The 24668-nt window shown below is 48.7% G+C and overlaps 1 protein-coding gene across 4 annotated transcripts in view; it reads right to left on the bottom strand.

The window, feature by feature from the left end:
* tax1bp1b (Tax1 (human T-cell leukemia virus type I) binding protein 1b) overlaps positions 1 to 24376 on the bottom strand; it is a 38568-nt gene extending 14192 nt beyond the window's left edge. Inside the window, exons 1-11 of one of the 4 annotated variants that reach the window (XM_065027467.1) lie at positions 24255 to 24376; positions 17580 to 17826; positions 11441 to 11543; positions 10656 to 10846; positions 10406 to 10564; positions 8978 to 9217; positions 7407 to 7592; positions 6728 to 6979; positions 4987 to 5277; positions 4670 to 4742; positions 4289 to 4407 (exon numbers count right to left, since the gene is read on the bottom strand). In XM_065027467.1, the coding sequence (XP_064883539.1) occupies positions 4289 to 4407; positions 4670 to 4742; positions 4987 to 5277; positions 6728 to 6979; positions 7407 to 7592; positions 8978 to 9217; positions 10406 to 10564; positions 10656 to 10846; positions 11441 to 11543; positions 17580 to 17756 (1791 nt within the window). In that variant the 5' untranslated portion in view covers positions 17757 to 17826; positions 24255 to 24376. Of the gene's footprint in view, positions 1 to 4288; positions 4408 to 4669; positions 4743 to 4986; positions 5278 to 6727; positions 6980 to 7406; positions 7593 to 8977; positions 9218 to 10405; positions 10565 to 10655; positions 10847 to 11440; positions 11544 to 17579; positions 17827 to 23134; positions 23158 to 24254 lie in introns of those variants that run through there. The other 3 variants (XM_065027466.1, XM_065027469.1, XM_065027468.1) reach the window with 3 other exon arrangements.
* Positions 24377 to 24668: the final 292 nt, after the last annotated feature.

Here is a 24668-nt window from a genome sequence, read left to right as displayed (position 1 = left end):
TCCTAGAGAGACAACACTCTGGTCACAACATGTAGCTACTCTCCTTCTCCTCCTAGGGAGACAACACTCTGGTCACAACATGTAGCTACTCTCCTTCTCCTCCTAGGGAGACAACACTCTGGTCACAACATGTAGCTACTCTCCTTCTCCTCCTAGAGAGACAACACTCTGGTCACAACATGTAGCTACTCTCCTTCTCCTCCTAGAGAGACAACACTCTGGTCACAACATGCAGCTACGCTCCTTCTCCTCCTAGAGAGACAACACTCTGGTCACAACATGCAGCTACTCTCCTTCTCCTCCTAGAGAGACAACACTCTGGTCACAACATGCAGCTACGCTCCTTCTCCTCCTAGAGAGACAACACTCTGGTCACAACATGCAGCTACTCTCCTTCTCCTCCTAGAGAGACAACAACACTCTGGTCACAACATGTAGCTACTCTCCTTCTCCTCCTAGAGAGACAACACTCTGGTCACAACATGCAGCTACTACGCTCCTTCTCCTCCTAGAGAGACAACACTCTGGTCACAACATGTAGCTACTCTCCTCCTTCTCCTCCTAGAGAGACAACACTCTGGTCACAACATGTAGCTACTCAACATGTAGCCTTTCTCCTCCTAGAGAGACAACAACACTCTGGTCACAATGTAGCTACGCAACACTCCTTCTCCTCCTCCTAGAGAGACAACACTCTGGTCACAACATGCAGCTACGCTCCTTCTCCTCCTAGAGAGACAACACTCTGGTCACAACATGCAGCTACTCCTCCTAGAGAGACAACACTCTGGTCACAACATGCAGCTACGCTCCTTCTCCTCCTAGAGAGACAACACTCTGGTCACAACATGCAGCTACGCTCCTTCTCCTCCTAGAGAGACAACAACACTCTGGTCACAACATGTAGCTACTCTCCTTCTCCTCCTAGAGAGACAACACTCTGGTCACAACATGTAGCTACGCTCCTTCTCCTCCTAGAGAGACAACACTCTGGTCACAACATGTAGCTACTCTCCTTCTCCTCCTAGAGAGACAACACTCTGGTCACAACATGCAGCTACTACGCTCCTTCTCCTCCTAGAGAGACAACACTCTGGTCACAACATGTAGCTACTCTCCTTCTCCTCCTAGAGAGACAACACTCTGGTCACAACATGTAGCTACTCTCCTTCTCCTCCTAGAGAGACAACAACACTCTGGTCACAATATGTAGCTACGCTCCTTCTCCTCCTAGAGAGACAACAACACTCTGGTTACAATATGTAGCTACGCTCCTTCTCCTCCTAGAGAGACAACACTCTGGTCACAATATGTAGCTACTCTCCTTCTCCTCCTAGAGAGACAACACTCTGGTCACAACATGCAGCTACGCTCCTTCTCCTCCTAGAGAGACAACACTCTGGTCACAACATGCAGCTACGCTCCTTCTCCTCCTAGAGAGACAACACTCTGGTCACAACATGCAGCTACGCTCCTTCTCCTCCTAGAGAGACAACAACACTCTGGTCACAATATGTAGCTACGCTCCTTCTCCTCCTAGAGAGACAACACTCTGGTCACAACATGTAGCTACTCTCCTTCTCCTCCTAGAGAGACAACACTCTGGTCACAACATGTAGCTACTCTCCTTCTCCTCCTAGAGAGACAACACTCTGGTCACAACATGCAGCTACGCTCCTTCTCCTCCTAGAGAGACAACACTCTGGTCACAACATGCAGCTACGCTCCTTCTCCTCCTAGAGAGACAACACTCTGGTCACAAATATGTAGCTCCTTCTCCTCCTAGAGAGACAACACTACGCTCCTTCTCCTCCTAGAGAGAAAACACTCTGAGTCTGCACAACATGTAGCTACGCTCCTTCTCCTCCTAGAGAGACAACACTCTGGTCACAACATGTAGCTACGCTCCTTCTCCTCCTAGAGAGACAACACTCTGGTCACAACATGTAGCTACTCTCCTTCTCCTCCTAGGGAGACAACACTCTGGTCACAACATGTAGCTACTCTCCTTCTCCTCCTAGAGAGACAACACTCTGGTCACAACATGTAGCTACTCTCCTTCTCCTCCTAGAGAGACAACACTCTGGTCACAACATGCAGCTACTCTCCTTCTCCTCCTAGAGAGACAACACTCTGGTCACAACATGCAGCTACGCTCCTTCTCCTCCTAGAGAGACAACACTCTGGTCACAACATGCAGCTACTCTCCTTCTCCTCCTAGAGAGACAACACTCTGGTCACAACATGCAGCTACGCTCCTTCTCCTCCTAGAGAGACAACACTCTGGTCACAACATGCAGCTACTCTCCTTCTCCTCCTAGAGAGACAACAACACTCTGGTCACAACATGTAGCTACTCTCCTTCTCCTCCTAGAGAGACAACACTCTGGTCACAACATGCAGCTACTACGCTCCTTCTCCTCCTAGAGAGACAACACTCTGGTCACAACATGTAGCTACTCTCCTTCTCCTCCTAGAGAGACAACACTCTGGTCACAACATGTAGCTACTCTCCTTCTCCTCCTAGAGAGACAACAACACTCTGGTCACAATATGTAGCTACGCTCCTTCTCCTCCTAGAGAGACAACACTCTGGTCACAACATGCAGCTACGCTCCTTCTCCTCCTAGAGAGACAACACTCTGGTCACAACATGCAGCTACTCTCCTTCTCCTCCTAGAGAGACAACACTCTGGTCACAACATGCAGCTACGCTCCTTCTCCTCCTAGAGAGACAACACTCTGGTCACAACATGCAGCTACTCTCCTTCTCCTCCTAGAGAGACAACAACACTCTGGTCACAACATGTAGCTACTCTCCTTCTCCTCCTAGAGAGACAACACTCTGGTCACAACATGTAGCTACGCTCCTTCTCCTCCTAGAGAGACAACACTCTGGTCACAACATGTAGCTACTCTCCTTCTCCTCCTAGAGAGACAACACTCTGGTCACAACATGCAGCTACTACGCTCCTTCTCCTCCTAGAGAGACAACACTCTGGTCACAACATGTAGCTACTCTCCTTCTCCTCCTAGAGAGACAACACTCTGGTCACAACATGTAGCTACTCTCCTTCTCCTCCTAGAGAGACAACACTCTGGTCACAACATGCAGCTACTACGCTCCTTCTCCTCCTAGAGAGACAACACTCTGGTCACAACATGTAGCTACTCTCCTTCTCCTCCTAGAGAGACAACACTCTGGTCACAACATGTAGCTACTCTCCTTCTCCTCCTAGAGAGACAACACTCTGGTCACAACATGCAGCTACTACGCTCCTTCTCCTCCTAGAGAGACAACACTCTGGTCACAACATGTAGCTACTCTCCTTCTCCTCCTAGAGAGACAACACTCTGGTCACAACATGTAGCTACTCTCCTTCTCCTCCTAGAGAGACAACACTCTGGTCACAATATGTAGCTACGCTCCTTCTCCTCCTAGAGAGACAACAACACTCTGGTCACAATATGTAGCTACTCTCCTTCTCCTCCTAGAGAGACAACACTCTGGTCACAACATGCAGCTACGCTCCTTCTCCTCCTAGAGAGACAACACTCTGGTCACAACATGCAGCTACGCTCCTTCTCCTCCTAGAGAGACAACACTCTGGTCACAACATGCAGCTACGCTCCTTCTCCTCCTAGAGAGACAACACTCTGGTCACAACATGCAGCTACGCTCCTTCTCCTCCTAGAGAGACAACACTCTGGTCACAACATGCAGCTACGCTCCTTCTCCTCCTAGAGAGACAACACTCTGGTCACAACATGCAGCTACGCTCCTTCTCCTCCTAGAGAGACAACACTCTGGTCACAACATGCAGCTACGCTCCTTCTCCTCCTAGAGAGACAACACTCTGGTCACAACATGCAGCTACGCTCCTTCTCCTCCTAGAGAGACAACACTCTGGTCACAATATGTAGCTACGCTCCTTCTCCTCCTAGGGAGACAACACTCTGGTCACAATATGTAGCTACGCTCCTTCTCCTCCTAGAGAGACAACACTCTGGTCACAACATGTAGCTACTCTCCTTCTCCTCCTAGAGAGACAACAACACTCTGGTCACAATATGTAGCTACGCTCCTTCTCCTCCTAGAGAGACAACACTCTGGTCACCGACGGTTCCTATTCAAACCAGAACCTCTTGGAAGTGAGGAAAAACTGTCACCTTTGGGGAAACAGTGTTCTCTTTCTATATGTTTAGATTGATTGGTTGCTCTGGTCGACTATGCAAGAACTGGTGACAATATGATGACACCAGACAGGAAGCCAAGAAGAGTTCTTACACTCAGCATCTGTTTGCATTTCCTGTACTTGTCGCTCCTGTCGGATGCCTCTCTGCTGAAACCTTTGAGTTTCTCCTGGATGATGGCCTCCAGCATGGGGTCAGCAGAACCTGGACTCCCTGGGGACACACAGGACAGACCGTTACTGACCCATCAATAGGTTTAACATCAAGGACCTAGAAAGTGTTTTATCCTCTGGGATCAACTGCACATCTTGTCTGATGGAAGTGTTATTTTGACCCCTAATTCAACTCTGTTCAATTGATTTTAAATCAAACATTTAGCATGTAAACCAGACCTGACAGGTTTACAACAAAGGAGGACATGTTTTAATTCAGGGTTTGTATCTGGTAGTAATATGTGAGGGGAATGTGTGTGTACCTGGAACAGAGATGTCTGGACTGACAGACAGAGGGACGGCCATGGTCTCAGCTGCTGGGTTCTTCCTCAGTTCCTAGACACAAACAATATGAAGACACATGTTGATGTGTGTATGTGTGTGTGTATCCATGCGTGTGTGTCTGTGCATCCATGCCTGTGTGTGTGTGTGTGTGTGTGCATCCATGCCTGTGTGTGTGTCTGTGTATCCATGTCTGTGTGTGTGTCTGTGTATCCATGCCTGTGTGTGTGTGTATCCATGCCTGTGTGTGTGTGTGTGTGTGTGTGTGTATCCATGCCTGTGTGTGTGTGTCACTCACCCCAGGTTGTTCAGAGAGCTTGACCACCTGTCTCTGCAGCCTCTGACACTCCTTGTACTTCTCTTTGTAGTGTTCTGCAGCCATGTGCAGCCGGAGCTTCAGGTCCTCCACCTCTCTCTGCAGCTCAGCCACGGTGGCTGGGTCAGCCTCATCCTCCACCTCTCTCTGCAGCTCAGCCACAGTGGCTGGGTCAGCCCCTGCCTCATCCTCCACCTCTCTCTGCAGCTCAGCCACGGTGGCTGGGTCAGCCCCTGCCTCATCCTCCACCCTGCACACCTCAGACTTAGCCTGCTGCTCCCACAACACAACACACAGGGGGACAGTGAGAACAGAGATGGCCACTTCATGTTAACATCAGACCTGTCAAATATTGGAGCAAGTAAACCTTGTCCGATCCAGAACAGGAGCTTAGTTACCACTTATTTTTAGAGTGAGATTACTTGATGTACCAGTACACCCCCTGGACAGGACACTAGTCTATCTCCGGTTCCTGTAGTGAGGCAGCTTGATGTACCAGGACACCTCCTGGACAGGACACTAGTCCATCTCCTGTTTCTGTAGTGAGGCAGCTTGATGTACCAGGACACTTCCTGGACAGGACACTAGTCTATCTCCGGTTCCTGTAGTGAGGCAGTCTGATGTACCAGGACACCCCCTGGACAGGACACTAGTCTATCTCCTGTTTCTGTAGTGATGTACCAGTACACTTCCTGGACAGGACACTAGTCTACCTCCTGTTTCTGTAGTGCGGCAGTCTGATGTACCAGGACACCCCCTGGACAGGACACTAGTCTATCTCCTGTTTCTGTAGTGAGGCAGCTTGATGTACCAGGACACCTCCTGGACAGGACACTAGTCCATCTCCTGTTTCTGTAGTGAGGCAGCTTGATGTACCAGGACACCTCCTGGACAGGACACTAGTCTATCTCCTGTTTCTGTAGTGAGACAGCTTGATGTACCAGGACACCTCCTGGACAGGACACTAGTCTATCTCCTGTTTCTGTAGTGAGGCAGCTTGATGTACCAGGACACTAGTCTATCTCCTGATTCTGTAGTGAGGCAGCTTGATGTACCAGGACACTAGTCTATCTCCTGTTTCTGTAGTGAGGCAGCTTGATGTACCAGGACACTAGTCTATCTCCTGTTTCTGTAGTGAGGCAGCTTGATGTACCAGGACACTAGTCTATCTCCTGTTTCTGTAGTGAGGCAGCTTGATGTACCAGTACACCTCCTGGACAGGACACTAGTCTATCTCCTGTTTCTGTAGTGAGGCAGCTTGATGTACCATGACACTAGTCTATCTCCTGATTCTGTAGTGAGGCAGCTTGATGTACCAGGACACTAGTCTATCTCCTGTTTCTGTAGTGAGGCAGCTTGATGTACCAGGACACTAGTCTATCTCCTGTTTCTGTAGTGAGGCAGCTTGATGTACCAGGACACCTCCTGGACAGGACACTAGTCTATCTCCTGTTTCTGTAGTGAGGCAGCTTGATGTACCAGGACACCTCCTGGACAGAACACTAGTCTGTCAAATATATCAGCTGCACTTGATTTAGTTTGTCCAGTATAACGGGACAAATGGAATCGTCCCAAAAGTTCAATCTCCAAGCTAAATCGAGTGCAAACTAAGTATACATCCCAAATCCAAACAGCCCTATGGCTCCTGGTCAAAAGAAGAGCACTAAATCGGGAGCCATTTGGGGACGCAGCCAAATGCATTGAAATCAAGCATCCTCCTTACCGCCTCCTGCTGGGCGTCATCCTTCATCTGTTTCACCAGGCCCTCCAGACGGCTACACTGGGCCAGGGCCTCCTGCTTCCCCTGCTGCAGGGCGTCTGCCTCCAGCCTCATGCGGTACAGGTCAGCCATGGTGCGGTCGCGGGCGCTGGACGCGTCCCTCAGCTCAGCAGACAACATGGAGGCCTGCTGCTGTTTGGCCTGAAGCTGCTCTTCTTTCTGACGAAGCTGTTCCTTCATGGCCTTCAGCTCACTCTGCACAGGGCCACCAGGGGAGAAAGGTCAATACATACACAGGGACACCAGGGGAGAAAGGTCAATACATACACAGGGACACCAGGGGAGAAAGGTCAATACATACACAGGGACACCAGGGGAGAAAGGTCAATACATACACAGGTATAAAGGTCAGTACATACACATCTCTCTCTCACATATACACAGGTATGGATGAACAAATCATACACTCGGAATTAACATTTGTTGTAAGTTTGAATCCCCAGTCTACCCACTGCCGATGTGCCTTTGAGCAAGGACGGCTCCATGGGCGCTGCTCTGCGGCTTTGACGGTGTTGCCTCTAGTCTCTTGTATGTGTGCGGTCCATATTCCCTACCACCTATATAGTGCACTGGTCCAAAGTAGGGATCTGGGAGGCTGCCATGATAAGATCATGATTCTTACCAAGGGGGAGGCCTGGGCCAGGACCTCCTGGTGTTGTTTCTCCTTCTCAGTGAGGAAGGAGCGGAGGCGTCCCACCTCCTCTTTGAACTGAGCGATGGTGTTCTCCTTGTTTACATCCACAGCCTTCAGCATCTGCAGCTCTGCACTCAGCTTAGTGTTCTCCAGCTCACGCTTCTTCAGGTGGATCTAGAACCGCAAACAAATATTTTAAAATAGCAAATCACATTACAATCAGAAAGGATCTAAGCATTTCAAATGGTCCCAGAAAGACAGACAATGTAGGGGGTTGGTATACAAAAGGAATCATTAAAAGGGCAGCTATGTTTCCGCCTGGTGTTCCAGACACCCCTCTGTGCTATATTAATCAGCATCCTTCATCAACATGTAGCCAGCAGCGTTTCTGACTCCTAAAAGAAATGCAGCATAACCTTAATTACAACACAGAGATTGAGGTGGGCTCGTTAAACTACCCTGCAGTCCCACTCTGTGTGACGCCACCAAAATGGCCCCCTATTCACTATGTAGTGCACTGCTTTTGACCAGGGGTCATAGGGCTCTGGTCAAAAGTAGTGCACTATAAAGGGAATAGGATGCCAATTGGGACACTAAATGAGCAGCTTTCACTGGTGCTGCCGTGGCGACAGTGTGCCTGTGTGTGTTCCACTCCTAGTTCCTGAGCTGTACACACCAGTCACCACCACCACCACTACTAAACTCCCCAGAAACAGCAGGCGAGAACCAGGCGGAAGAGGGCCGGAACAGACCATCCCCTTTTCAGCCAGAACACTGTGGGATCCCACTGAGCAGGGAAACAGCAGCTACATACACTAATGGGATTATCTGGACTGAGAGAAGTGGTCAGATTATCTGGACTGAGAGAAGTGGGCAGATTACCTGGACTGAGAGAAGTGGTCAGATTACCTGGACTGAGAGAAGTGGTCAGATTACCTGGACTGAGAGAAGTGGTCAGATTACCTGGACTGAGAGAAGTGGTCAGATTACCTGGACTGAGAGAAGTGGTCAGATTACCTGGACTGAGAGAAGTGGTCAGATTACCTGGACTGAGAGAAGTGGTCAGATTACCTGGACTGAGAGAAGTGGTCAGATTACCTGGACTGAGAGAAGTGGTCAGATTACCTGGACTGAGAGAAGTGGTCAGATTACCTGTGGTCAGATTACCTGGACTGAGAGAAGTGGTCAGATTACCTGGACTGAGAGAAGTGGTCAGATTACCTGGACTGAGAGAAGTGGTCAGATTACCTGGACTGAGAGAAGTGGTGAGATTATCTGGACTGAGAGAAGTGGTCAGATTATCTGAGTGGCATGTTGACTATAGTCTAAAAGACATCTCTGGTATGATTCCAGTCATTTTGCCAAAATTCCCAGGCTTTTCATAAATCCCGGTTGCAGGAAATCTGGAATCGTCCGAGCAGGATTTATGGAAAACCTGGGAATTTTGCAACCCTTGGTATGATCCTTCACAGCTAGTCACATGACTCATAGTACACAAGCAGTGTGCGCAACGTGTGTGTGTGTGTGTGTGTGTGTGTGTGTGTGTGAGAGAGAGAGACCTTGTAGAGCTCCTTCTCATCCTTCTCATCCTTCTGGTGTGACTCCAGGCCGTCCTTCTCCAGAGTCAGCTTCTTCACTCGGTCCTTCAGGCTGTCCAGCTCTGTCTCTTTCTGCAGGCCCTTCTGGGTGACTCTTATCAGGTCATCCTCCAACTGCAGGACCCTGGCTGTGGCTTCCTCCAGCCTCCTTTTCACCTCCTCTCTCTCCTCCTGCAGGGCCTGGCACGACACCTGCACCTCCTGGGGACAGAGAGAGAGGGAGGGAGTTAGTAACTTGTACTTGTAAACTTTAAAATGTATGTTTTGTGTCCCTTTTTACCCAGCAAACCAGAGAGCAGGAGACAAGTTGTGAGAACCTGAGAGACAGTGAGATTCTCTTCTATCATCAACTAGTTTCCCTAAAGAATGTCGTTGGTTTGTCATTCCTAACGTTCAGATAGAAATACGTGACACAGAACAGACATGCTTCTCTGTCATGTAGATTAGAATAGGGAACCATGTCAGGACATATATCTGCAACGTCTTCAATTGAATCACTTCCTGTCTCTAAAGCACAACAAGAACAAACCCTCAGTGCTGTGACAGACAGGCGGCTGCTGGAGGAAATCCCAGCCATTTCCCAGCCAGTCCCGTCTGTGTCAAACACTGAGACACTGCCAGGCCTTTATGGATTCAAATCTCCCAAACACACACACACACCCTGTAAATCCAATACCATCAGTGTGGCTGTGAGCGGAGGAGGAAAACAATAAATACTACTTCTGAGATGTCAAATCATCTGGCCACAAATCATCCATTTCAATCTGGCGTGTTATTGTTCTTTGAGGCTGGAAGGGAAGTTTGCTTTGTCGTAAGTACAGGCCTCTGCACAACGACGGCTCCAAAAGGCATTGCAGCAGATTTGGAATTTGTTTCTACTGTAAGTTTATGAGCCGAATTTTGGAATCATTTTTTTCGCAGCACATAAAAAACCATATAAAAAGTGTTGTCGTAAAATTAACAGCCACCAAATGTGTAATTATGTTTTCATCTCAAAGCCATTTTCTAAACCAGCAACTTTATGGAACGGAATAGTTCTATGAGTTATCATTAACACAATGTTTTAAAGATACATGTCAAAGTATTAAATATCTGGTGTTGAACAGTGATCACACTCAAGATCATTACTGTCAACTTCTTTATTTATTTATAATGGTTAGAGGTGGAACGATGTGTGTGTGGCACACTGGGGGACACTGAGAGACAGGCTAGAGGGAGACGTTTCAGGACAACTACCACCAGGGTCGTGTTCAGTGGACACAGCACAGAGAAGAAATGGTTGGGAAATGAGTGAGGAACAAACTGAACTTGACCAGTAAGAACACTCATTATTGTCCGTTTCAAAGGGTTTTGCTACGTTTTGCTCCACCTGTCAGGAGTTGTTCTCACCTGGGTCTCTCGACTCAGTTGGGCAAACTTCTCTTTCTCCTGCTCACACTCTTTATGCAGTCTCCCCTTCTCCTCCTCCAGCTGCACCTTCTCATTCTGCAGGAGGCTCATGGTCTGAACCAGCTCCTCCTTCTCTCTGTGGGCCTCCTCCATCTTTTGCTGCAGGGACAAAGAGAAAGCATTGAGGTGTGTGTGTGTGCGGGTGCGTGTGTGTATCGTTGCAGAGCCTTGTTCTCGCTCTCTGACGTACCTCCAGGTATCCGGTCCTGGTGGTCACCACCAGGATGTCAGAGTTGCACTCATCCTCCACGGTCAGCAGCTCGTCCTCTGAGGGGCTCTGAGCCCGGAACAGGAAGGGCGTGCTGGCCCCTCGGATCTCCCCCTTGTGGGTCACATAGCAGAACTGGTAGAACTCCCCATCATCGTTGGGCACGTAGTATCCTGAGGGAGGAACACAACAACCAACATCACAAACAGTCTAGGGCTAGGGGGTCATTCTGGACGGGGCTTAGGTATCTAGGGTCATATCAGGTAGCAAGTAGCCTAGCGGTTACGACTGTTGGGCCAGTAACAGAAAGGTTGCTGGTTCGAATCCTTGAGCAAGGCACTTAACTCTAATTGCCCCTGTAAGTCGCTCTGAATAAGAATGTCTGCTAAATGACTCAAATGTCAACGTCAAGCCTCTCCGAGTAGGAGAGCTGAACTATGAACCCCACCCCCCATCTACATAATCATGTTCATTCTGATTTAAAACATAAAACAAATGCTCAGGATCTCAGTTTCAACCTTAAGCAACAGATCCCTTTTCTGGTCCCAGTCCCAGTTTACCTATTAATAAAGAACGCAATGAACACAATGAAAACCATCTTGTTAACACCAAAACAACAAATCCCTTAATGGGTAGAGTTTCATATTTTACTGTGTTGGTATAAAAGTCTTAACAGCTCTCTGAGGTGCAAGGCCTCTTGACTTGAGGTTAGAAAAAGTGTCAAAGTTGTATAAAACCACGGCGGAGTCAGTGGTCCCAAATCACACCTTGAAACACCACGGCTCTGTGGATGGCAGTGCCCTCAGTGTGGTCCTCAGGAACAGGACACCACAAGAATGTGTAATAGTCCCTCGCTGTGCTCCATCCAACCTGCAACACAGAGGAGTGGGGGGGGGGGGGGGGGTGGACACAATGCACCACATCACACACAAGTTGTACCTAAAAATGGCACCCTATTCACTACAGAGTGCACTACATCACACTACCTAGTGCACTACATAGTGTACTAAGCACTACATAGGGAACAGGGTACCATTTGGGACATAAATCCAGTAATAATGGAGCAGGTTAGTGGACAGAGAAACCACCCAAAGCTGTGAAACAGTATCCTGCCTACACATGACACAGTGGCATTGTAGCCACCCTGAAGAAGGCACAGCGATGGCGAAACGTTGCTGTTTTAACCAATAAACCACTCAGAGTTTATATAGAGAGTGTGTGACTGTGTATTTTTTATAGCTTACACTTTATTCGCCGTCAGTCAGCACCTCTACACTAAATCATTTTCTCTGGTTGTACGCCAGCTCATGCTTTTTATTAGCCAATATGGAGCTACCACAATGTAGAGGAATGGTCCTATATGGTGTCGATATGGGCCACAATCATGAAAACCCTTTGCAATATAAAAACGTAAACACCACTTAGGCTCTAGGTTATGTGAAGGTTTTAGACGTGAAAATGGGGGATGGTTTCAACATTCCTATATTCCTGCGTGCCACGTATCGTGTTTGGCCTATAATGAGGCCCGGCCTCGTCAACATGCTCCGCTGCGGAACAGCGGCAACAGCTCACCTCAAACAGGAAGGGGAAAATAGGTGAAAATGTTATACATCAAAATGGAAACCAAGATGTAATTATATGAATTTTATGTGTTAACTGATGGCTGGTGAGGGGAAGTACAGAAAATACATCCAGAATGTCAGCCCAGGGTCATAAAACTATCAAACGAAATCAGAATCACAGTGCTGCCTGGAGTTCCAGGTCTAGGCTACAGGCTCAGTGCTGCCTGGGGTTCCAGGTCGAGGCTACAGGCTCAGTGCTGCCTGGGGTTCCTGGTCTAGGCTACAGGCTCAGTGCTGCCTGGGGTTCCAGGTCTAGGCTACAGGCTCAGTGCTGCGTGGGGTTCCAGGTCTAGGCTACAGGCTCAGTGCTGCCTGGGGTGCTGGCTACAGGCTCAGTGGCCTGTCCAGGTCCAGGTCTGCTGCCTGGGGTTCCAGGTCGAGACTACAGGCTCAGTGCTGCCTGGGGTTCCAGGTCGAGGCTACAGGCTCAGTGCTGCCTGGGGTTCCAGGTCTAGGCTACAGGCTCAGTGCTGCCTGGGGTTCCAGGTCTAGGCTACAGGCTCAGTGCTGCCTGGGGTTCCAGGTCGAGACTACAGGCTCAGTGCTGCCTGGGATTCCAGGTCTAGACTACAGGCTCAGTGCTGGCCTGGTCGGTCAAACTATGATACAGACAACACCAAAACTAATCTAACCAATGAGACTTTATATCAGAAAAAACAAAATCTCTCACAGTTTGTTTACATATGGTCAGCGTGCTCCTTCCATCCGTCTGACCAGCTTGTTTTTCCCCACTACCGCATCATTGCTGTGTGTGTGTGTGTTACAGATGCTCCTGTGCTACGCTACAATGATGCCAGTGTTGTTGAGAGTACCCTGGGTAGTTGTCCCTGGGGGCGTTCCCACTTCCAGCCGTAAAGAACAGGAAGTTATTAAAGCAGGCACATAGTTAGTGACTGTCATTACAGAATGAAGGAAGGCCAGTAGAAGTAGGCTTTACTGCAGTAACACTCATTAGTGGTGAGAGAGGTGAGAGTCAGGGGCTGAAGAGACTCTCAGGACTGGACTAAAGCACCTTTCACAGGACCAGAGGGCCTAGTCTGCCCTGTAAGCAGCCACATTTACAACCAGGAGAGGAGTGGATACCGCGTGCATACATGGTCTAATCATGCTGGAAACGTAGACTTAATCCAATAGGTCTATTGGCGGGATAGGTTGGTATAACAATAGCGTGCACAAAGTGAGAATCTTGAGTTCCCACAACAGACCAAAGCCATTTAGCTGATCCAAGAGCTAAGCTAATTATACCCTTTAAACATGCAAAACACATTCTTAACAAAAAACATTATGCCAACATGCTTAAAATACTTCCCATAAAACACACCACGTAATGCCAGCACACTGTTCTTCAGCAAGTTGCAGGTTAGGGACTAGTATCTAGCATAGTAAACTGCAGGTTAGGGACTAGCAGCTAGCATAGTAAGCTGCAGGTTAGGGACTAGTAGCTAGCATAGTAAGCTGCAGGTTAGGGACTAGTAGCTAGCATAGTACGCTACAGGTTAGGGACCAGTAGCTAGCATAGTACGGTGCAGGTTAGGGGCTAGCAGCTAGCATAGTACGCTGCAGGTTAGGGACTAGCAGCTAGCATAGTACGCTGCAGGTTAGGGGCTAGTAGCTAGCATAGTAAACTGCAGGTTAGGGACTAGCAGCTAGCATAGTAAGCTGCAGGTTAGGGACTAGTAGCTAGCATAGTATGCTGCAGGTTAGAGACTAGTAGCTAGCATAGTACGCTGCAGGTTAGGGACCAGTAGCTAGCATAGTACGCTACAGGTTAGGGACCAGTAGCTAGCATAGTACACTGCAGGTTAGGGACTAGTAGCTAGCATAGTAAGCTGCAGGTTAGGGACTAGTAGCTAGCATAGTACACTGCAGGTTAGGGGCTAGTAGCTAGCATAGTAAGCTGCAGGTTAGGGACTAGTAGCTAGCATAGTACACTGCAGGTTAGGGGCTAGTAGCTAGCATAGTACACTGCAGGATAGGGATGAGTAGCTAGCATAGTACGCTGCAGGTTAGGGATGAGTAGCTAGCATAGTACGCTGCAGGTTAGGGGCTAGTAGCTAGCAGAGTAAGCTGCAGGTTAGGGACTAGTAGCTAGCATAGTACGCTGCAGGTTAGGGGCTAGTAGCTAGCATAGTACGCTGCAGGTTAGGGACTAGTAGCTAGCATAGTACGCTGCAGGTTAGGGGCTAGTAGCTAGCATAGTAAGCTGCAGGATAGGGACTAGTAGCTAGCATAGTACACTGCTGCAACAGTTGAAGGCGTTCTTGTTTGCCATGTTTGTTAGCATATAGCCTAGTCCGAGGCAGGAGCCCATCTCCTGTTTCTGTAGCATGGGGCGGCGCGATGTAAGAGCACCCCCTAGACAGGACTATCACACTGTATCAATCAAACAGGTAGGACAAGTGGATCATGAATCAGGCAGCGGGGCTGTGCTCTACGACAGGATAATTATAAAGGAAGTGTTTGCCTGTCCCGGCACTCCTCTATCACGGTTTGTGTGTGTGCGCTCAGAGCACAACTCAAAGCAACCATTCCAACATCAAAGAGCCATAGACAGATAGAACAGGCAGAAGACACGGTGCTGCCTAACAAGAGTCTGTCCCCCACTGCTCTGCTGCTGATGCTAAATAAATGGTTGGATGAAACGTTTTGTTTATCTTGGCGAGTGGTACCGTGCAATTGTAACAGTATAACGTTAGACCGTCCCCTCGCCCATACCCGGGCGCGAACCAGGGACCCTCTGCACACATCAACAACAGTCACCCACGAAGCATCGTTACCCATCGCCCCACAAAAGCCGCGGCCCTTGCAGAGCAAGGGGAACTACTACTTCAAGGTCTCAGAGCAAGTGACGTCACCGATTGAAACGTTATTTAGCGCGTACCACCGCTAACTAAGCTAGCCGTTTCACATCCGTTACACAATTATGACATTTGTTGTACACAACTATTGGTTTGCATAGCCTAGGTACATGTACAAATGTTCTGAGAAACTAGGTTAAATCATGGAAAAGCAACCTTTCAGTTTGTGACCCAGCGCTCTAACCGCTAGGAAACCTGCCGCCCTACACACCGAGTATAGTTTTAACACCCTATTGCTCTACCCTATCATGACTTATCAGATCAGTGCAGATGAAGAGAAAAAGACAAGGACAGGAAACCATTTCAGGCTGAAAGATAAAGACAAAATGTTTATCGGAGTTAATCCGTTATGAGGCGATAGCAGCTCCAAGTCACTAGGGGGCGATAGCACCTTATAGGCTGAAGTATTGGACCAAGCCGTGAAGCTGCACCACACAGCACAGCTCTGGGGACAGTGAGTGAAGTAGAATTTGATAAAAAATAATCTGTGTGTTTTGATATGAGGCCTTAATCATTTTTATCTACTTCCACTGTCCTCCAAGAGTTGCTGGATTTCCTTGTCACTTCAGTTTGGTCCTCAAGTTAGGTAGCAGCAGTGTTCTTCCCTTCCCACAGAGAGAGAGTGAGTCATGGTCCAGGTATCTGTCCTCCTGTGAGTGCTGCCTGGAGCTCAGCTTGGCACCCCAGCCTCCTGTCTGTCAACACGCCCGGGAACATTTACACGATTTATGTTCCACACTGCTCTGCTTTTTCCACCTTGGTGAATTAGCGTGTTTGGGGTTTGGGAGAACTTGCACCACTGCTGCAGTTAGGTGCTGTGGTATGACATCGCCATCAGACAACACTCCAATCAAATCCACGACTCCAATATTTCAAACAAATTCACAGATGTTCCCTGATCCTCCCCCTTGTGTCGGACGCTGCGTCCCAAATTACACACGATCCCCTACATAGTGCTCTAAAGTAGTGCCCTATATAGGGAACAGGGTGCCATTTGGGACAGTCTCAGTCCCAATATAACAACAAAACTGACTGGAGCTTGTCCTCTCTGCCATGCTACACTTCACAGATTAAACAGCAGGTTCATGTTTAAAAGAAACTTGTGTTCTGCTTTTATGGAGCCAGTTTATGGTTCTGGTTTCAACTCAAACTTAATCATTTTATCCGTTCAATTAGATATAATTATATGACACTGAAAGTCACTTTTTACTGAAGGCTTCTGCCATACGCTCTGATACAAATAAAAAATACAATCTGCAGTGCCAGAAAACTACAGAGAAACAGAAGCAATCGTGTGTGTGTGTGTGTTTGTGTGTGTTGAACTGCATTCAATCCAGCCCACATAGAGAGAAAACAGAAACAGACTGCTGCTTTGATCTGGTCTGATGAGATGTGAGCCCAGACATACAGACCACCTCTCATCAGTTCCACATCTCCTTTATAGTAGCATTCCTGCTGCTGGTCTCCTGCTGGATGAGGCCCTCGCCCAGCTCCACTCTGCCCGCTATCTTTCACTACAGAAGTGGCTCAAATCAATACCTGCCAGTGCATTGGATTTAATGTGCTCCTATAACCAGATCCATCTGGGACACGCCAGTCTGCAGAGCAGGACAAAAAGACCACCCCTCCCCCTTCTGCTCTGCCAACCTCACTTTTCATACTGAGAGTGCACTCAACACATTGGTTACAGGACATGGTTTACCTTACTTTTAAAAAACACTTACTTTTTTTACATAAGTAAAGCAAAACCTCTCAGATAAACCAGGAGTCTTGAGAGTTCAGTTAAGTACTAAATGGCACCCTATATAGTGCACTATTGTTTACCAGAGCCATATGGAGCCTGACCAAAAGTAGTGCCCTATAAAAGGGGATAGGTAACTATTAGGGACACACAACAATTCTCATATGCTTGCTCACAGCGAGTGGATTGGGCCAGATAGGAATTAAAGGTCAGTAGGTGTCCAGGTTCCCACTCTAGAAGTGTAATCAAGTTTGGAAGACAGATGCCCTTGGTCCTTTAAAATAGAATTGACCTGTTATGGGCAGATGAATAAGCAACATGACATTATTATTCTACACAGTGTGGCCAGGGGTACTTCCTGCTTACAGGCTTCAACAATAACACGATGACCACAACTGACCAGACTAACACAATGGAACGCATTGGGAACTAGCCTGGTCCCAGATCTGTTCGTGCTCTTGCCAACTCCATCGCTGTGGAAAAAATGTTTGGCGTGACAAGGTGTTGGCATGATAGCATAAACACAATGACACTATAGGCTAATTGGGAGGAGCTAAATAATGGCAGATTTGGAATTGTGTTTGATTTCTGTAAGCTGAAAGTAACCCTGTGTGATGTACGCTATATTACTGAGTCCACCTTAAAAGAGACGCCATGGGAGAGGAAGGAGAGAGGATGGACTCACCTTGAATATGCCAACCCAGTCCTTCTGGTGTGGTTTGATGAACTGGGTGAGAGTGTAGTGACACTCTAGAGCGGCGTGGGGCAGGTAGCTCTTCCCCACGTTCTGGAAGATGACGTGTGCAAAGTTTGACGTGTCCATGGCACTGCCTACTGATGTCCCGTCCAGGAAGAGAGCCATCGGTCACTCAGCACAGGCTGCATGGGACGAGAAGGAGGACAACAGAGAGGCATCGGTCACTCAGCACAGGCTGCATGGGAAGAGAAGGAGGACAACAGAGAGGCATGGGTCACTCAGCACAGGCTGCATGGGAAGAGAAGAAGGACAACAGAGGCATTGGTCACTCAGCACAGGCTGCTTGGGAAGAGGAGGAGGACAACAGAGAGGCATGGGTCACTCAGCACAGGCTGCATGGGAAGAGGAGGACAACAGAGAGGCATGGGTCACTCAGCACAGGCTGCATGGGAAGAGGAGGAGGACAACAGAGAGGCATGGGTCACTCAGCACAGGCTGCATGGGAAGAGAAGGAGGACAACAGAGAGGCATCAGTCACTCAGCACAGGCTGCATGGGAAGAGAAGGAGGACAACAGAGAGGCATGGGTCACTCAGCACAGGCTGCATGGGAAGAGGAGGACAACAGAGAGGCATGGGTCACTCAGCACAGGCTGCATGGGAAGAGAAGGAGGACAACAGAGAGTCATGGGTCACTCAGCACAGGCTGCATGGGAAGAGGAGGAGGACAACAGAGAGGCATGGGTCACACTCAGCACAGGCTGCATGGGAAGAGGGGAAGAGAGGAGGCTGCACAACAGAGAGGCATGGGTCACTCAGCACAGGCTGCATGGGAAGAGAAGGAGGACAACAGAGAGGCATGGGTCACTCAGCACAGGCTGCATGGGAAGAGAAGGAGGACAACAGAGAGGCATCAGTCACTCAGCACAGGCTGCATGGGAAGAGGAGGAGGACAACAGAGAGGCATGGGTCACTCAGCACAGGCTGCATGGGAAGAGAAGGAGGACAACAGAGAGGCATGGGTCACTCAGCACAGGCTGCATGGGAAGAGAAGGAGGACAACAGAGAGGCATGGGTCACTCAGCACAGGCTGCATGGGAAGAGGAGGAGGACAACAGAGAGGCATGGGTCACTCAGCACAGGCTGCATGGGAAGAGGAGGACAACAGAGAGGCATGGGTCACTCAGCACAGGCTGCATGGGAGAGGAGGAGGACAACAGAGAGGCATGGGTCACTCAGCACAGGCTGCATGGGAAGAGGAGGACAACAGAGAGGCATGGGTCACTCAGCACAGGCTGCATGGGAAGAGGGAGGACAACAGAGAGACAACAGAGGGAAGGGAGGACATGGGTCACTCAGCACAGGCTGCATGGGAAGAGGAGGACAACAGAGAGGCATGGGTCACTCAGCACAGGCTGCATGGGAAGAGAAGGAGGACAACAGAGAGGCATCAGTCACTCAGCACAGGCTGCATGGGAAGAGGAGGAGGACAACAGAGAGGCATGGGTCACTCAGCACAGGCTGCATGGGAAGAGGAGGAGGACAACAGAGAGGCATGGGTCAGCACAGGCTGCAGCACAGGCTGCATGGGAAGAGGGAGGACAACAGAGAGGCATGGGTCACTCAGCACAGGCTGCATGGGAAGAGGAGGAGGACAACAGAGCACAGGCTGCATGGGTCACTCAGCACAGGCTGCATGGGAAGAGGAGGAGGACAACAGAGAGGCATTGGTCACTCAGCACAGGCTGCATGGGAAGAGGAGGAGGACAACAGAGAGGCATGGGTCACTCAGCACAGGCTGCATGGGAAGAGGAGGAGGACAACAGAGAGGCATCAGTCACTCAGCACAGGCTGCATGGGAAGAGGAGGAGGACACAACAGAGAGGCATCAGTCACTCAGCACAGGCTGCATGGGAAGAGAAGGAGGACAACAGAGAGTCATGGGTCACTCAGCACAGGCTGCATGGGAAGAGGAGGAGGACAACAGAGAGGCATGGGTCACTCAGCACAGGCTGCATGGGAAGAGGAGGACAACAGAGAGGCATGGGTCAGTCACTCAGCACAGGCTGCATGGGAAGAGAGGGACAACAGAGAGGCATCAGTCACTCAGCACAGGCTGCATGGGAAGAGGGCAGGACAACAGAGAGGCAACAGAGAGGCATCAGTCACTCAGCACAGGCTGCATGGGAAGAGGAGGGACAACAGAGAGGCATCAGTCACTCAGCACAGGCTGCATGGGAAGAGGAGGAGGGCACAACAGAGAGGCATGGGGCTGCATGGGAAGAGAAGGAGGACAACAGAGAGGCATCAGTCACTCAGCACAGGCTGCATGGGAAGAGGAGGAGGACAACAGAGAGGCATGGGTCACTCAGCACAGGCTGCATGGGAAGAGAGGCATGGGGACACAGGCTGCATGGGAAGAGGGAGGACAACAGAGAGGCATCAGTCACTCAGGGTCACTCAGCACAGGCTGCATGGGAAGAGAAGGAGGACAACAGAGAGGCATGGGTCACTCAGCACAGGCTGGGAAGAGGAGGAGGACATGGGAAGCACAGGCTGCAGGAGGAGGACAACAGAGAGGCATGGGTCACTCAGCACAGGCTGCATGGGAAGAGGAGGACAACAGAGAGGCATGGGTCACTCAGCACAGGCTGCATGGGAAGAGGAGGAGGACAACAGAGGGAAGGCATGGGTCACTCAGCACAGGCTGCATGGGAAGAGGAGGAGGACAACAGAGAGGCATGGGTCACTCAGCACAGGCTGCATGGGAAGAGGAGGAGGACAACAGAGAGGCATGGGTCACTCAGCACAGGCTGCATGGGAAGAGGAGGAGGACAACAGAGAGGCATGGGTCACTCAGCACAGGCTGCATGGGAAGAGGGAGGACAACAGAGAGGCATGGGCTGCATGGGAAGAGGAGGAGGACAACAGAGAGGCATCAGCACAGGCTGCATGGGAAGAGAGGAGGAGGACAACAGAGAGGCATGGGTCACTCAGCACAGGCTGCATGGGAAGAGGAGGACAACAGAGAGGCATGGGTCACTCAGCACAGGCTGCATGGGAAGAGAAGGAGGACAACAGAGAGGCATGGGTCACTCAGCACAGGCTGCATGGGAAGAGAAGGACAACAGAGAGGCATGGGTCACTCAGCACAGGCTGCATGGGAAGAGGAGGACAACAGAGAGGCATGGGTCACTCAGCACAGGCTGCATGGGAAGAGGAGGACAACAGAGAGGCATGGGTCACTCAGCACAGGCTGCATGGGAAGAGAAGGAGGACAACAGAGAGGCATCACTCAGCACAGGCTGCATGGGAAGAGAGAGGCAGGACAACATCAGCACAGGCTGCATGGGAAGAGAAGGAGGACAACAGAGAGAGGCATGGGTCACTCAGCACAGGCTGCATGGGAAGAGGAGGACAACAGAGAGGCATGGGTCACTCAGCACAGGCTGCATGGGAAGAGGAGGAGGACAACAGAGAGGCATGGGTCACTCAGCACAGGCTGCATGGGAAGAGGAGGAGGACAACAGAGAGGCATGGGTCACTCAGCACAGGCTGCATGGGAGAGGAGGAGGACAACAGAGAGGCATGGGTCACTCAGCACAGGCTGCATGGGAAGAGGAGGACAACAGAGAGGCATGGGTCACTCAGCACAGGCTGCATGGGAAGAGAGGAGGACAACAGAGGAGGACAAGGCTGCATGGGAGAGAGGAGGACAACAGAGAGGCATGGGTCACTCAGCACAGGCTGCATGGGAAGAGAAGGAGGACAACAGAGAGGCATGGGTCACTCAGCACAGGCTGCATGGGAAGAGGAGGAGGACAACAGAGAGGCATGGGTCACTCAGCACAGGCTGCATGGGAAGAGGGGTCACTCAGCAGGACAACAGAGAGGCATGAGAGGCATGTCACAGGCTGCAGCACAGGCTGCATGGGAAGAGAAGGAGGACAACAGAGAGGCATGGGTCACTCAGCACAGGCTGCATGGGAAGAGAAGGAGGACAACAGAGAGGCATGGGTCACTCAGCACAGGCTGCATGGGAAGAGGAGGACAACAGAGAGGCATCAGTCACTCAGCACAGGCTGCATGGGAAGAGGAGGACAACAGAGAGGCATGGGTCACTCAGCACAGGCTGCATGGGAAGAGGAGGACAACAGAGAGGCATGGGTCACGAAGGAGGACAACAGAGAGGCATGGGTCACTCAGCACAGGCTGCATGGGAAGAGGAGGACAACAGAAGTCCTGTATTCCAAAAAAGGCAAGGTGACAGCATCTTCTACAAATAATTGCAACAAGGTTTTCAATTCATGGTGTTCTTTAAAAAAAAAAATGTTTTTAAAGCTGAGACGTTTCAACCGTATGTCTTCTTTTAAAGCTGGTGTGTCTTAATATTTCTAAACAAAGCTCAGTCTCCAGAAGGGCAGATGACAGTGAGCCTATTAGCCCGGTACATTCAGTTACGGCTCATTAGTCTGTCATAAAGATATTCATCTCTAGTAGCTGTCTTATAGGCTCATCCCGGACCAGAAATGCCGTCATCAATCTTGTCCATGTAGTTGTTCCCATGGCGTGCCGTTCACTGTTGCTGCCATGGTGAATATGACTACTGTTCCCGGCCGTGGTGAATATGACTACAGTTCCCGGCCGTGGTGAATATGACTACTGTTCCCGGCAGTGGTGAATATGACTACAGTTGTTGCCGTGGTGAATATGACTTCTGTTGTTGCCGTGGTGAATATGGCTACTGTTGTTGCTATGGTGTGCATGACTATGACACGCTCATCATCCCTGACTAGAGTTGACAAGGGTTGGTCTGTTACGGTCTGCTCCCCAGCTCTTCACTAAACTATGAAGTCAATGACTGAACAAACAGAAAGTTTAACATACCAACATCATAAGTCGATCTGGATAAGAGTGTCTGCTTAGTCACTAAAATGTCAAATGTAATCTAAATGTACCAACAACAAAGGTCTTATCTAAAAATGCAAATCAAATTGGTTAGAATGGTGTTCTTCCTGTGTTTAGCTTTGCAGTGTGGTTGGTTCACAGAAAGCAGCTAGGATACCATCTCATTCAGACGGTTCTTATTTAGTAGTCCAGATACAGCCTCCAGTTGTTTCATCCGCTGAGACCTCTGAGGAAAGAACCAAACTAAATGTTGTCGGTATATTTAAACAAAGGACTTGATCAGCGACCACAGTGAGAGAGTGTTTAATGTCCAAATGCTATTCCCCATATAGTGAACTATAAAGGGTATAGGTTTAGTCTGGCCTAAACTGTCACCTAAATGTGCTGATGAATTACTCTGGCCACAACATCTGTCAGCATTTTCCCTGAAACAAGATAAGAGATTCTACATTCCACACTGTTGCAATGAGAAAGAAGTTAACAGTCAAAGGACTTGTGCAAAAAATGCTGTCCACGATCTCATTCTCAACAGATAAAAGGTATATCACTGAAGTCTAGCTAAAAGTCTTATAAAGACATGTAGGCTTTTTTATTTTATTTAACTAGGCAAATCACTTAAGAACAAATTCTAACTTACAATGATGGCCTACCAAGAGCCAAAACACCTCATTTGTGGACTGGGATAAAAAATTAATTGGAGAAAAAAAAAACACACATCATGACAAGAGAAACACCACAACACTACATAAAGAGACCTAAAGATCAGACAAGATGAGCAGGAATTTCCAGTCTCTCTGTTCAGTCACAGTGACGTGTTCAGGAAAATGGTGCACAAGAGAAGTAACTAAGACAACATTGGTAAATAGAGAAAGAAAACACAGGCCAGGGGTTGTAATCTAGACAAAACACACCAGTAACACACACCACTTATTCTCATACTAAATCATGTTAAAAACAGGCTCGTACTAAAACATTTCCAAATTATACAATTCATCATTGCCAGACAATAGCAGAGCATTGTTCGACATGCCAAATGTATGTGACCTAAAAAATATATATTTATAATTATACATTTATTATATGGATTGTGATGAGTGACATGAACCTACCTAGTTTGGTTTTACAGGTTGATAGCATCTTTATCTGAACTGTTGACAACCCAGTGCGTGTGTCAGTGAGTGCTTGTGTCAGTGCGCGTGTCAGTGAGCGTGTTAGAGCCAAATTAAATCACACAATGATGTAACTTTAGGGCTAGCTGACGTTAGTTAATGTAATGGCATTAGAATTAACTGGGCAAGTATCATACGGCTTCCAGACATAAATATAGCCATGTGGCAAAACAAAGACAAAGGTCTAGCTAAATCGTGTCGTTAAACTGGCATCCTGCTGTAAAGTGCTTGTTTAGGCTAGTAATCTAACATATTGATAGCTAACTCCTTAGAGATAGCCTAGCTAGCTTGTTCCCATAGCTAGCTATGTATCTAGCTAGCTTTAACAGAGATTAATGACTATTCTCGAACATTCTCAGCCAACCTTGTACTATGTCCTCCCAAGATAGCGTGAGTTGTCCGTCCACCCACCTAGCTAGCTAGCTAGTTATCTGTTTGCTGCCCTGACTTTGTCAGGGACCTTTGGTTTGGCTAGTTAGCTAGCCAGTTAGTTCGTTAGCTAGCATATCAAGTTACCAGGGCAAGACGAATACATTTTTCAATAGTTGTTCTTTTTTATCGACAAGAGCACATAATATGATAACATACCCATTTGCCATGCTGAAGAGTAGAGGAAAAACAAAGATATTCGTCAAAACTGTTATTGACGCAGTTGCTCGATGTTAAACGCAATCCCCGTCCTCTCTTCCTGGAATAGAATAACAACATTAGCTACATCACTTCCGGAGAAATACCGTTATTTGTCATGTGGGAATTCCAAACTTGTTACAATGTAACAAATTGTTAACAACGTGTTGCTAAAATAACTAATGGCACAATGAATAGATATTTGACCCACTTTCTGTTAAAGGAATTCAACTCTGAAATTTGAGTAGGACCCTTCAAAATGGTAGATGTCAATATATTTTTGGGCCATTTAAAAAAAAAAACTTTATTTAACTAGGCAAGTCAGTTAATTAAGAACAAATTCTTATTTACAATGACGGCCTAGGAACAGTGGGT

This window comes from Oncorhynchus nerka, linkage group LG14, assembly GCF_034236695.1.
Source record: "Oncorhynchus nerka isolate Pitt River linkage group LG14, Oner_Uvic_2.0, whole genome shotgun sequence".
In the NCBI taxonomy this organism is placed as follows: domain Eukaryota; kingdom Metazoa; phylum Chordata; class Actinopteri; order Salmoniformes; family Salmonidae; genus Oncorhynchus; species Oncorhynchus nerka.
Note: the sequence above shows the minus strand (reverse complement) of the source record. Positions and strands in the feature narration are given on the sequence as shown.